The 13,220-nt window shown below is 42.3% G+C and overlaps 1 protein-coding gene across 2 annotated transcripts; it reads right to left on the bottom strand.

Annotated features, from left to right (window-relative positions):
* Positions 1–300: 300 nt before the first annotated feature.
* Positions 301–5,815, bottom strand: LOC134419849 (vitamin D 25-hydroxylase). Of its 2 annotated transcripts, XM_063159459.1 has the most exons (5): positions 5,555–5,815; positions 3,720–3,861; positions 2,818–3,450; positions 1,509–1,838; positions 301–908 (listed from the first exon to the last, which is right to left on the bottom strand). In XM_063159459.1, the coding sequence occupies exons 1-5, from the start codon at positions 5,813–5,815 to the stop codon at positions 733–735; spliced, it is 1,542 nt and encodes a 513-aa protein (XP_063015529.1). In that variant the 3' UTR covers positions 301–732. The 2 variants fall into 2 exon arrangements, with proteins under 2 accessions (XP_063015529.1, XP_063015530.1); XM_063159460.1 differs by lacking the exon at positions 5,555–5,815 and having other exon boundaries at positions 2,818–3,014; positions 3,720–3,846.
* Between the last annotated feature and the right edge of the window lie 7,405 nt (positions 5,816–13,220).

A 13,220-nucleotide genomic window follows, 5' to 3' on the forward strand; every position in this document is an offset into this window, starting at 1 on the left:
TAACACAAATACTGGTTTTTTCAGACTATTTAAGCAGAGATTAATCATTACATAGTACTTTGTATTGGGAGGCAGTGGAGGACAGGAGTCTGGAAATGCAATATACTGCAGGAAAGAAAGCCCTGTGATTGTCAGGAGTATGGCAATAACTGAACACCGTGTGTATGATGCTAAGTGAGAAGCAAGCCATAAAAGGTCCTAAAAGTGAATTCATTGTTATCTGATTAACTAGAAAATTATGACCAACTGTGAAGACAGGGCAAGGAAAAAGAAGAATAAAATGTTTTAAAAGACAATCTGTTTTTTAAGGCTGGAAAATATATTTTATTCTTGGTTTCAGGTATTTAAATAGATACCTTTTAAAATCCCTTTAGCTATGAAAATTTAATAGATAATTACAAAGAATGGCTTAGCTGGAATAATGTATATTATATTTCCATGGATGAATTCAAGCATAAACATTTTCAACTGTATTCTCCACGCTTATGAAAATACCCTCTCAAAGTACAATGGCTTGCTAAGTAATTAAATATTTAAAAACTGTATCAGAAGTTAGAGTCAACACAGTCTTCTGGAGTGAAAACATCAGGATGTGTTCCACACCTTTGGTTCAGTTTTTTTTTTTTTTTTTCCTGTAAAAACCAAGTAAAAAGAAACTAACAGTCCTTTAAATTGTTGTTATTCTGGCTTGAACAGGTTCAGGAGTAGACAAAATGGATCCTGGGCTGCCCCTCAGCGCCTCTGGGCGCACACCAGGTACGGCTGCGGCTGCAGGGTCATCCCCAGCCTGGGCTTCAGCTCCGGGATCACTCCGTGGGGGAAGTGCAGGTGGAACCTCTGCAGCAACGAGGTGAAAAAAATAAACATCTCCATTCGAGCCAGCTGTTCTCCAAGGCAGTGTCTCCTTCCTGAATTGGAAAAAAGGTTTTGAAAAGGTTTAAGGTATCTTCAGTCACATTTTGACCTTAAGATGAATAGGAATGGTGATTTCTGTGTTCTAGGAGTGATGTGTGAACGTCCTGGCAGTATTTTGTAAGAAGGATAGGTAACAACTTACACTAAGAAACTGATTTTAGAGAATTTGTTGCTCACCAATGCCATTGAAACCAACTCTGTCAAATTGATTTAGATACACTTGTTACTTTACTGTATCTGGTCTTGACGTGCCAATCTAGGTGGAAATGCTTTAAAAAATGGAATTTCAGCTTTTTCCCCCTACTATTTTCTTAATTATATCTACTGCCAGTCATTATTAACTGGCAATTATTAGAACTTTGTAGGGAGGATTTTTATTAGTTTATATATAAACTGAGCTCATCTATATAGAAGACATTATGCTAAAATTTGTTATCTCCAGAGTGCATTATATTGAATATCTTCAAATTGAATTATATTGGATATCTTTAAATCAGAACTGAGGATATCATTCTGTCCATGTATTTCCACCCCTTAACACTTTACACATCCCTGGATTTCTGAAAAAGAACAGTGGAAGGAATTGCTCTTACCTAGGGAAAAAGGAATAAATGCATCTTTCTTGATAAACTGCCCATTACTGTCCAAAAACCTCTCAGGAAAAAACACTTCTGGATTGCTCCAGTATTTTTCATCAAAGTGAACAGAGTAGAGGTTGGTAATGACTGTGGTGCCTCCAGGAATGGTGTACCCACGCACAACAGTGTCCTTGGAAGTTGCATGGAAAATGCCCAGTGGGACAATGTTACAGAACCTCAGCACCTCGTGCAGAACAGCCTCAGTGTAGGGCATCTTGCACTTCTCCTCCAGGGTGGGCATTTTGTTTGGGCCAATGACAACATCAATTTCTTTCTGAACTTGCCCTGTTAGGAATAAAAACTGAGGTTTATTTTGGAATAGCCTTTGCATTTTAATTTAAGCTAAAGTATTTGTGTACAGACATACATTTTAAAAGAATACTGAAACATTATATACCTTATACAAAAATAGTCACTTACAAGCTTTTAAATTTAGACTCCATATTCCTATCCATGGTTAGTGCTATTATCCCTATTCTGAAGCAATGGTGAAATTGATATTAGAGTGATATTTTTTGGTCAAAGTACCAGCAGTAACTTTCTAAGTTATCTGGAAGCCCCAGCTGTACCAAGCAGTGCTAGGGGTTTGGCAGGAAAAGTGAAGTGGTGGCAGTGAAACCAGAAATGTGACTCTTCACTTCTGGAATCCAAACTTCTCCTCACAATGTCTGGGCTAACACTCAAACACCTATTGCTGTCTTACTTCACAATGACTGTAACACATCTTTTTATTTTTAAATGCCATTTCTGTTCTTCCAAAAGTGTAAGTATTCCTGTCTATCATATGCAAATCTGTTGTGATCTGGAGAACTTAAGATAAAAAGAATTGTACCTAAATTGTTAACCACAACCTGATTTACATTTTTGCTGACACCTGTATATTTTTAATTTAGTTTATTACTTTCATATTTAATTACATTCCCTTATTATTTATTAACTGCATAGATTAGTATATCTGCCAACAACAGATCATGCATCACAATGCTAAATCTAAATATATTAGAAATACTTAAAAGTATTAAAGCTTCATAAAAGCGTATTCACAAAATAATACGTTAAAATTTTATCATTACATTTGACTTTTGATATCCTCTTTGTCTGCATTTAAAATAAGTCCGTAGTATACTTAGTAAATGACAGACTAGAATAGTATATACAAAGCTTTTTTTTGGTGATGATTATGGATCAATGCACCACTTAGAAAAACCATTTTAAATTTGCAATAGTAAAGTGAATCAGTTCCTCAAAATGTCAAAATTCTTACCTTGAATGTTTGGATAAAGAGCCATAAATAACACTGCCCATCTTAAAACATTTGTTGTGGTTTCTGTCCCAGCTATGATGAGTTCTCCAACGGAGAAAATTAAATTTTCTCTTGAATATGTAGATTCTGGGTCGTTTCCATTGCAATCCATCTCATCTAAATATGCATCTACGAAATGTCGAGGTGACTGAGGCTTCCTATTTTCAGAGACACGTTCAATAAGCTCATGAAGAAACTCATAGACTTCAGCTGCATTTTTGAACAGCTGCTGGTGTTTCCCAAATGGCAAGATACCAATCCAAGGAAAAGCATTATATAAAAATACAGAAGCACTAGCAGCTAATTCAATGTTTTCACTAAAAATCTCAATCATGTGCTGAAATTCAGTATCTTCGTATGTGAAACGTTCTCCAAAAATAATCAAATTAGTAATGTTTGAAACAGCATTTGTTATCAAGTGCTTAAGGTCAAGGGGTCTGCCTTTGTATGTATCAATGGCCTCAAGAAAAAACAGAGATTCTTCTGAAATTTTGTGTTCAAAGGACTTTTGGCCATATCCAAAAACTCGAAAGGTATTTACAGCTAATTTGCGGTGTTCTGTCCATCCTCTGCCATATTTACTGTTCAGTAAGCCTGAAAAAATATTTTGACACAGTATTTTATGCAATGCTTTATTTTTCTTCCCCCATAAGATAATAAAATTATTCAACAAGACAAAAAATGAGATAAAATATTTTGGACATCCTGCTATGGAGCATAGTCCATGAGTGACAATAATATCTTTAAAGAAGCATCAAGTATTTTATGAAAGGACATCAAGTAGAGAAAATGGCTAAAACAGATGCTTCATGTCATCTATGGGACAAAAATTACATTTTTATACAAAAGACATTAGCACTCACCTCCCATGTTTGTCAGTTTCTTGAACAAGGGAAGAGACGGCCTGTCTGCAAAAATTTCACTTTGGTGGACAAGGCATTCCTTCACTGCATCGTAGCCATTCAGCACAACGGCAGATATTCCCCCAAGGTCAAGGCTGAAGATCTTAGGGGGGAAAATAAAAGGAATAAAAAGTGTCAAATGCTATTAAAACCCAATCTGGAATAAGGCATTAAAAAGTGAAACGACACTAAACATCAATGTGGAATGCAGATTTGAATAACCTTCAGCAGGGCACACGGGTGGCCAGAGGAGGGACAGCTGTGGCATTACTCAACAGAGTCTGTGGTAAGCTCATTTACTTTGTTAAAAGGTAAAATTAATTAGCTCACACTACATTCTGTGCTTTGCTGTGCACCTAAAGAAACCAGCCTCCCAAATTAAGGACTGGGAACATCTTCATGAAGTCCCCAGAGAGGAGTGAGAGCCAAGGTGACAGCCAACAACTGAGAGCAGAGCCCAGCTAGGCCCAGTGTCCTTTCCCACAAGTGGTTAGCACAGGGTGCTTTAGAGAAAGGTACAATACAACACATAGAGAATTAAAAAAAAATAAATCTGAATCTACATTTTAAAAATTAAAACTGAGCCTAAACTTAAGATTGAATCTGTAGATCCCTTTCCATACATTCCCTTGGTGTTAGAAATCTGTATTTTTACCATTACAAATCTTTAGATTTTTCTCCATGTCAAAGCTGATGACCTCCACAATATCAAATTGTGTTAGCCTAATAATACATTCTGTGACAACTGGGTTGTCACCTAAAGGCATGTTAGGCAGTGGAACAGGCTGCCTGGGGAAGTGGTGGAGTTGTCACCCCTGGAGGCATTTAAAAGCTGTGCAGATGTGGCATTTGGGGACATGGCAATACTGGGTTAACAGCTGGACTCAATGATCTTGGTCTTTTCCAACCTAAATGATTCTATGAGTCTATTTTATTTTAGAAAACTTGGTATTTTCACTGTTATAATGGCTCTTCTTTTTTATGTGTCAAGAAGACACTCTTGGTATATTTCTGCAAACCATCTGTGAGTTTTGTACACTTTGGTCTAACTTATTGATCTTTATTCCTATATCATAGATGATTTAAAAAAAAAAAAACAAAAAAAAACCCTTTGACTGTATTTTTCCAGAGTCCCCCAAATCCTAATATACTGGTTCCTTCAAGTTCTGTGGGATTCTTTCTTAGAGCAGATGCCTGAAACTCCATATAGCATTCCAGGCAAGTAGAAAGCTTGCTTTATTTGACAGCACACTTTCTTTCCTATTTCCATTCTACTTGTCCCAGTACTTTGGTTGAAGAACATTTACTCTTTTTTTTTTTTTTTTTTTTTTTTTAATTACCAAAACACATGTTTAATGTAGTTGGGAGTTAAGTCTTATGAAGCTTGTAAGAAGAGGAGGTTGGCTGCTAAAGACTGGCTGATGGAAAGAAACGCCCGATATAGAAGAAAGTAAAAAAGGGAGAAAAAGAAGAAAAAGGACGAAGGAAAGGATTAGTTATTAAGCAGTGAGGGGCTGTAGGTATCTCAAATATCGCGCTGAAGGTTCTTAGAGGCGCGGTTCTGCCGGGAGCGGGAGCGCTCCGCCCGCCGCATCCGCCGGGCCGGGCCGGGCCGGGCGGCAGCTCCCGGTGCGTTCCCGGTCCGTGCCGGGGCGGCAGCTCCCGGTGCGTTCCCGGGCCGGGCCGGGCGGCAGCTCCCGGTGCGTTCCCGGTCCGTGCCGGGGCGGCAGCTCCCGGTGCGTTCCCCGAGCCCGGGCCGGCCCTCCCCGCCCCCGCGGGCCCCGGGGCGGCGGTACCTGCCCGTGGATCAGGCTCTGCCGCCGCAGGTAGACGTGCGGCTGCTCGGCGCCCAGCGCGGGGATGTTGCCGAGCAGCGGCAGCCCCGCGGGGCCGGGCGGGAAGCCGGGCGGCCGCCGCTGCTTCAGCAGCTGCCGCACCACCAGCGCCAGCAGCAGCGCCAGCGGCGCCGCCAGCGCCAGCAGCCACGAGCCGCTGCCCGCCGGGGCTGTCGCTGTCGCCGCGCCCGGGCGCGCCCCCGGCTCCGCCGCCACCCGCATCGGCCCCGCTGCCGCCGCCGCCGCTTCCTCCTGTCGGCCCGGTCCCGCCGCCGAGCATTGGCCCGAGGAGGCTCCGCCCGCCGCGTCAGGAGCCCTTTTTTTTTTTTTTTTTTTTTTTTTTTTCCTTTCCCTGAAACAATGCAGAGTTTGATCTGTGCAGCGCCGGCACGCTCCGCACGCCGGGGGAGGCAGCGGCAGCTCTCTGCTCCTTGTCAGGAGATTCTGCTCCTCTCTAGAGTCTCAGACGCGCGGTTCGGAGATGTGTTTCCCCGGGCCGGTGGAGCCCGCAGGGATTCCTCCCCCCTGGCAGATGCCCCGTGCGGGTCCGTGGCGGCTCCGGGTGCGATGCCCGCGATCCCCGCGCTGGCCCGGCTCCCTGCCCTGCCCTCGCATGTGTGACTGTCCCCGGCCCGTGTGACCCGGCAGCACGGAGATCACACATTTAATGTGCAAAGATTGTTGTTATTTAGTGGGATGCTGGCTCAGAACGAGGGCTTGAGCTGCAGAACAGGCCAGGGTCGGTAAGGCAGAGGTCACAGAGTAGTGTCGCTGTGCCATGGGGCATTCTTGGCAAGACACCTCATAAACAAACCCAGATTTATTTCTATTCACGCTAGTTTTGTTATTGCGTTACTACTATTTTACAAGCAATTTTAGGAATAACAGAAGCATTCCTGGCCCGTTACAATTTCTGTGCCACGTGTTTCTAACTCGAGATCTCTTTCTTGTTGAATTCATTTTAAAAATCTATATGCAGCTATTAAGAACATTGATAAGATCTAAACAGATGAGGAATTTGGGCTGATGGAGCTCATTAATAACCTGTGTCAATGCCACCATCCTTTATCCAAATCTTACCAAGTTTGTCAGAATACAGAAGAAATAATAATAAATAAGCGGCTTCAGCTCTGCTGGAGGTTTATTTTTTTTCACTCCTCTTCCAAGTTATTTCTTCATCCTTTATTTCAGTGTGATACTGCCTGCTGTCTTAATTATTTGGGTTGTATCTGCAGAAAACACCAGTATTTTCAATGTGAGTGCCTAAGGAATTCTCACCAAAGATTCAGGACCTCAGCTTGGCTCCAGTCAGAGGAATGAAGAGAAAATTGCCAAGGGCTAAAGTAAGATGTGCACATGCTTAAGTGTCTGAGAGAACGTAGGAAGAGGTACTATTGCTTTGATTTATTTTTGCAGCTCATCTTCAATGCTCTGTTATTTAAACGTTGAATACCCAAAGTTTTGGATGGTCACGATTTCCACTGCATCTGTGTAAGAAAAGAAAAGCAATTAACAGTTTGGGCAGCAAGCATTTTGAAGTGGGGAAAAGGGAAAAAATTGTGTAGGATGGACTCAAAAGAGGTGAAAAAAGATATAGAAGAAAAATCCAAATATTTGACTAAAAAGGAAGGAATAGATTTGTAGTGTGGGGAAAGACAACAATATTTGACAATTATCTTCAAGCAGAGGAGAGAACAGTCAAAACTGACCTTACCAGGGTGTTTGAGCCGTGGGGATGGAAAACAGAGTGATGTTCACCACTGTAACAGAGGAAGGGAAACTGAAGAGCCTGATTGCAGAAAAATAAAATCCATTTTGGTCAAGCCAAATGCTTGAAGATAGTGAGCCAACCAAGATTAAAGGTCCGAGAACCTCTAAAATATGTGTGATTAAATGGAGGCAAAAAGCAGCAGCAGCATGGACAAAGATGACTGAAACTTGTCAAAAGTAAGTGATAAATAAACCCTTGTAGACAGATGAAATCACTTAAGGATGCAGGTTTAGAGATGCAAGACTCCAATTGCTGTCCAAGCACAGGATTCCTTGCCAGTTTCTGATTGATCTTTTTATTTTTTAATTTTTTTTTCATTCATTCATTCCTTCAGAAGTGTGTGGGCAGCTTATGCTGAATTGCTTCTTTGGGAACATTTTACTCATCTTAATCATGGATGATCAAATGAGAAAACTTATAGGATGAATAAAGGTTTTTTTATTTCAATTATAAAAATGATGGCTGAGTAAAGAAACCCATTAAAGCACGTATCTTTATTAAATTCTAAAACATTCTAGTCATCAAGTTTTACAATTACTTAGCACTGGAAATTCTGTAAGCAGAAGTTGGAGTAACAGGAAATGATTGTGTTCCTGTCTTCTCAGGAAAATCAGAAAGCAATTATTTGGCTTTGTATTCTTTGACTACACATACTTATATATAGCTTTGACTTTTGAAGAAATATGCTGCCAGGTGTGGCTGTTCTCTGAGTGGCAATGTTAAGATCTTGATGATAACTCTGGGAAGAAAATTAAGTTTTTTCCAAGTTCCATTAAAAATCTCACAATCTTATACTTAGCTGCAACTTTGAAACAGGCTCTGGTTTTCTTATTCTTCAGAGTTGACATTGTAGCTGGAAAAAAAAATCTTGATCAGGTTAAAGTGTTTTCCATTCCTATAGTAATGTCTCTTGTTCAGTGAAATCATGACGTGATTTATAAAGTGCAGGAAAACAACTTCTTTACAGACAGATGTGTAAAGATTTTGCTCCCTGCCTTTGGTGGTGGACTGGGGAAAAGAGAGAGATCTTTACAGATGTATGTGAAACAGGCATGCTTGGCATGAAATAAATTCATTTCACAAGCCCACTGACAAGTTTCGGCTAATGGGCAGATGTTATCTGTTACACTCACAGAGTTCTTTTTGGCCTGTGTCATCATAGAGAATGATCAACTTCCATGTCACAACTCTCTCCTGAGCCAAGCCTGTAATGATGCTGGTCAATTCTATGCATAAATTTGGAAATTTCATCTTTTTAATTGATGGTCTCGTATGACTGTGGGTTCTGAGAAACTCTGCTGAAAGTAGATTACCAAATATTATGTTGTAATAGCCTTGCCTAAATAAATGTTATTTACCAGCACTGAAAGGAGAGAGATCTTTTTCAGCCCCAAATTTCACTGGAGGCAGAGGCTCAATCTGTGCTGCAGGACCTAAAATGTCAGCACAACTGCACAGCTCTGGGAGGGACTGAGGAAAACTCACCCGACCTCAGTACTGGCGAGACAGAGGATGAAACGATGACAGGGGGAGTTCCACTCTTCCAACACCCTGTAAACAACGAGCAAGGATTAACTAGAGGGCTTGAGAAACAGTTTCTCATGTTATTTTCGCTGACGCGCTCTGACAATATATAAGATAGTATCACAGCACTTGTGCAAGCCGTGAAATCAAAGTTTTATAACTGTTGTTTAACACGATTAGTTTCCTGTTCTGAGGTTGTTTTTTTCAACTCTCATTTTACCTGCAGCGTGCAAAAAAAATGGAGTGCAAGAGGGTGCTGATTTTGAAACATCTTCAGGGTGAGGTTTTCCTCCGTAGTGCTGCCCTGGTGATGCTGCAAGTCTGACCCTGCCTCTGCTGAGTGCGAGGGGCTCTCCTTGTCAGCCTGCTGCAGGTTTGCCTTGGGACAGAAGTGGGATTGTGCCAGCTGTCAGAGGGAGGGAATGTATTCCCAGGTGGAAGGAGAGGGCTGGAGTAACTGCTGGGGCAGGACAGAAAGTGACAAAGCCATGGCAAACGTCCCTGTGCTCTTCTGCCCCTGCTGCCTGGGATTATTCCTGAATAAACCAGGATTATTCCAAACTGGATTTTGAATATATCCAGGAAGATTGCCACAGAACCTACAGAATCTTTTAGGGTGTTTGTGCCATAAGAAGATTTCAAGGAGATTAAAACAATGCAACCCTGATCTTCTGTTTAAAATGTCTTTCATAAATCAGTCTTGGAGCTTTTCTAAGGCATTTTGGAGGAAAATTTGCTTCCAGAGTGATTAATGTATTTTTCACTAATTAGCTCAACAGCAGTTCCAGTTTCTCAAAAGCAGGCGCTGAAGCAGCCTAATTCCAGATTTAATGTCCATTAAAAAGGAAATGTTTAGTGTTGGGATTTATATCAGTGTTCTGGTTCTCAGGAAAATACTGCATTTTTATAAAAAGAAGCAATTGTTTTTGGGCCAAATTCAAACCAAGCCACAAGATAGATTGGTACAATATTATTTATGTGGATAAACTTGATCTGAGCTTATGCTAAATCTGAATATGGTTTTTCAGAGACTATGGGAGCAGGATTTAGGAAATAATTTGACCAATTAGGGATGTAAGTTCTGCAAAACCAAATGCCTACAAAAGTTACAGTGTTGGTTTCAGAGTTTAAGTCATTCTCCAGCTTTTCAAATTGATGTGTCACATAAATTGGAGGAGAAAGATACGAAGAGAACAAATGTAATGGATTACATTCCTTTCCCAGAGCACCTCACCTATATATGTCACTCCTGACAGATGTTGGAGTAACATGCCATGAAATCCTCCACTGAAAGAGGTTTCAGTGCCATAACTGAAATGCAACTTATTCTTGCCTGTCATTAATCTCTCAGTTGTAGAAAGCTTTTCTCAAGTGTGGCGTCTCCTTTGTTGCCCTTCAAGACTATATGTATATAATATGGCAGGTTGTTATTGTTTCAGGACAGGTATTTATATTTTTGTTATCACCTTTCTCCATAGTCTTTCCTCCTGTTACATTTCCTTGGTCTTTGAGCTCGTTTCCCTAAACCCTTGTATGGGATCTCTGATAACCCCTACTGGGATTTTTCTGGACTTTCTCCAACTTGTCCAAGTCTTTTTGGTCTAGACCTTATCAGCAAAAAGTAGAGTGTAAGGATTACCTCCCAGGCCTGGCCCACAGCTTGCTTTTACAGCAGCACAACTCTGGCTTAGCTTATTTCATTTTCTGCAAATTGGTTACAATGAAATGTTAGAAAGTTAGCTTGCTCACCTTGCCCCACATGGCTTGTAGAGCCTTCCCAAGGAGCAGTGTTTGCTGGCTGTTCATGGGACAGGATCCTGGATCAGAAAGGCCAGGCATCCAACAAAAACCCAGAGAAGTGATTCCCCAGGTTCTCCTTGTAAGGAGAGAGCATGTGATTTTTACAGCTGGCTTTATCATTGTCCTTACCTGAAAAATCTTGATTTGTTGTTAAAAACTTAGAGAGAGCAGAGATCTGAATCACACTCACATCCCTCGTGGAGATTTGTGGATCATGGCATCATCACTTCTCCCCTTTCATTTTTATAGGGTCCACTTTTCTCTGATATTAACCAATGGTGGGCATGAAGATTTTACCTGTGCAGCTCACAGTCTTATCTTTCTTGAAGAATTACATTTTAGTATTGAACAAAAGTTGCACCATAATATATAAATGTGGTATTTTTGTTTACCAGCATGCCATCTGCTACCATTTCAGAACTTCACTACAGTGTCTGTGGCTTCTCAATATAATGGTGATATTTACAGTAGAAAAAATGGTCACTCTTTTAAATGTATTGGTTAAATGACATAAAAGAGTATAATACTGTAAGAAGTTGCATTTAGTGTAGAGAAAGTCACTATAAAATAGCCCAGATTTTTATTATTATCTACAAATTAAAACAAATTTATTTGAAAATGAAATTCCTTTTACTTGGAGCTGGGGGTTGCATTAGAGAATCTGATTTCTTTAAATAAATAAATAAATAAATAAATAAATAAATAAATAAATAAATCCGTTGCTCTGTGGCTTTTTATTTAATCTGCTTTCAATCTATACCCAGCACTGAAAAAGGCAGGACAAGTCCCTTGGAACAGGTTGTTTCAGTAAATGTCTCACTTTCTCAGTGCAGTGCTGCAAAGTACTCCTCTCTGCTAGATTTTCCATGAACGTTTAACCTCTAGTTTTTGGATTTATCAAGGAGCAGAAGAAGGTGATCCTGTGAAAATCCTGCCTCTTTTTTACAGCTTCAAAAATAGCCAAACTAACTGGTCAGCTGCCCTTATTCCCCATCTCATGCACGAGAGAAATTCGCAAAAAGGGAAAATATGTTTGTGGAGAGCAGATGACATAGAGCCAAGGGGGAGCGGGGAATGGGACCGGCGTTCCAGCTGGGAGTCCCTCCATTAGCGCTGGCAAGGAGCGGCCGGAGCGCCTGCCAACACCCGAGCGCTACATCGTCCATCCCTGCGCGCACAGGAGCGCCTCCATTGGCATCCCTACCTGTTGGTTTAAATTTACACTCCTTCCTGTGAGAGCCGAAAGTAGAAATGTTGGCACCCGCAATCCTGTAATCGCCGGCTCCAGCCCCGGACCGAGCCACCCCGGCAGCGGGAGGAGGAGAAGGGCTCGAACTGGCTGCGCTCAGCCACGAGGCAGAATTCAGCTTTTGCCTCCCAGGAGGAGGAAACTGAAATATGCTTTTACAACAGAACCGTCTGGAATTTTATTGTTTTAGCTTTAATCCCGGGAATATTCCATGTGGGCAAGGAGTAAATAATTGCCCAAAGGAAATGGGAACAATTAACTGTTAGCATAGGAAGAGAAAAGGAAGAGAGGAGATAGAGAGAAATATCAGGCTGGCAGACAAGTCATTTAAATTCCTACACTTTATTTCCGTTGATGTAGCTTTATAAATCATATTCAAACAGCAAAACTAAAGCCGAGCCATTCCTTTAGGTGCTGCCTAATATTTGTAAACACATCCTCAGAAAAACTACCTTAAAACCAGAAAAGGAGTCGCGAAAACGGAAGAGATTTTAAATCAAATACTTAGACTCCTTCTCCCGGGGGATTCCCGTGGTGAGCATATGTGAGAAGGAGCTGCTGTTTAAAACGAACTTTCAAATTTGGCAGAGTGGGGGGCAAGGAGAAATCCTTCTAGGGAGCATCCCCTCTGCCACCGCCTCGAGGGATGCTGCTCATGAAGGGCTACAAAGACGTGTTGGGGAGAAGGGGGAATGAACCCAAAAAAACCCCAAAAAACCCAAAAGTGGTTTGGGTTGTCACTTGGAAAAAAGCGGAACCCAGACCCCCAAAACCGAGAGGCTTTTGTAATTGCGGTTCTGCCAAACGAGGGTGGCGAAGCGGCGCCGGGACGGGAGGGGGCCGGGGCGCCCCGAGAGGCGCTGGCGGTGGGCACGGCTGTCCCTGCCCGACGGCAGCCGCTCGCCAGGGATGCTGCGTGCTCCTGGGTCTTTTCTAAACTTCCCAGTTAAATCTCATCAACAGAACATCGCCCGCCCCAGATTTACCCATCCCCCGCTGAACACACGGCTCCTGCCGCCGCCAGTGACCCGGTCATCGGCGGCTGCAAAAACATAAACGAGGAGCCGCCGGGATGTTCCCAGGAGCGCTCCCATCCATCGGAAGGAGCAGGGAAAGGCGCCATCCATGCAGCGCGCCGCTCACCTGCGCAGTCAGTGCGCGCAGTGTGCGCGGGGCTCTGCTGGCGCGGTGTCACCGCCGGGACGGCGACAGCGACACGGGCGTCTCCTGCCACTCAGTGTCCGCAGCGCCGGGGGCTGAGGAGCGCTGCCGGGGAGCGAGGG

This window comes from Melospiza melodia, chromosome 6 (assembly GCF_035770615.1).
Source record: "Melospiza melodia melodia isolate bMelMel2 chromosome 6, bMelMel2.pri, whole genome shotgun sequence".
NCBI classification, from domain to species: Eukaryota; Metazoa; Chordata; class Aves; order Passeriformes; family Passerellidae; genus Melospiza; species Melospiza melodia.

Coding starts and splice junctions, on each gene's coding strand:
- LOC134419849 (XM_063159459.1), bottom strand. CDS start 5,815: ATGCGGGTGGCGGCGGAGCCGGGGGCGCGCCCGGGCGCGGCGACAGCG. Junction 3,451..3,719: donor GAAACTGACAAACATGGGAG/GTGAGTGCTAAT, acceptor ATATTTTTTCAG/GCTTACTGAACAGTAAATAT. Junction 1,839..2,817: donor TCTTTATCCAAACATTCAAG/GTAAGAATTTTG, acceptor TATTCCTAACAG/GGCAAGTTCAGAAAGAAATT.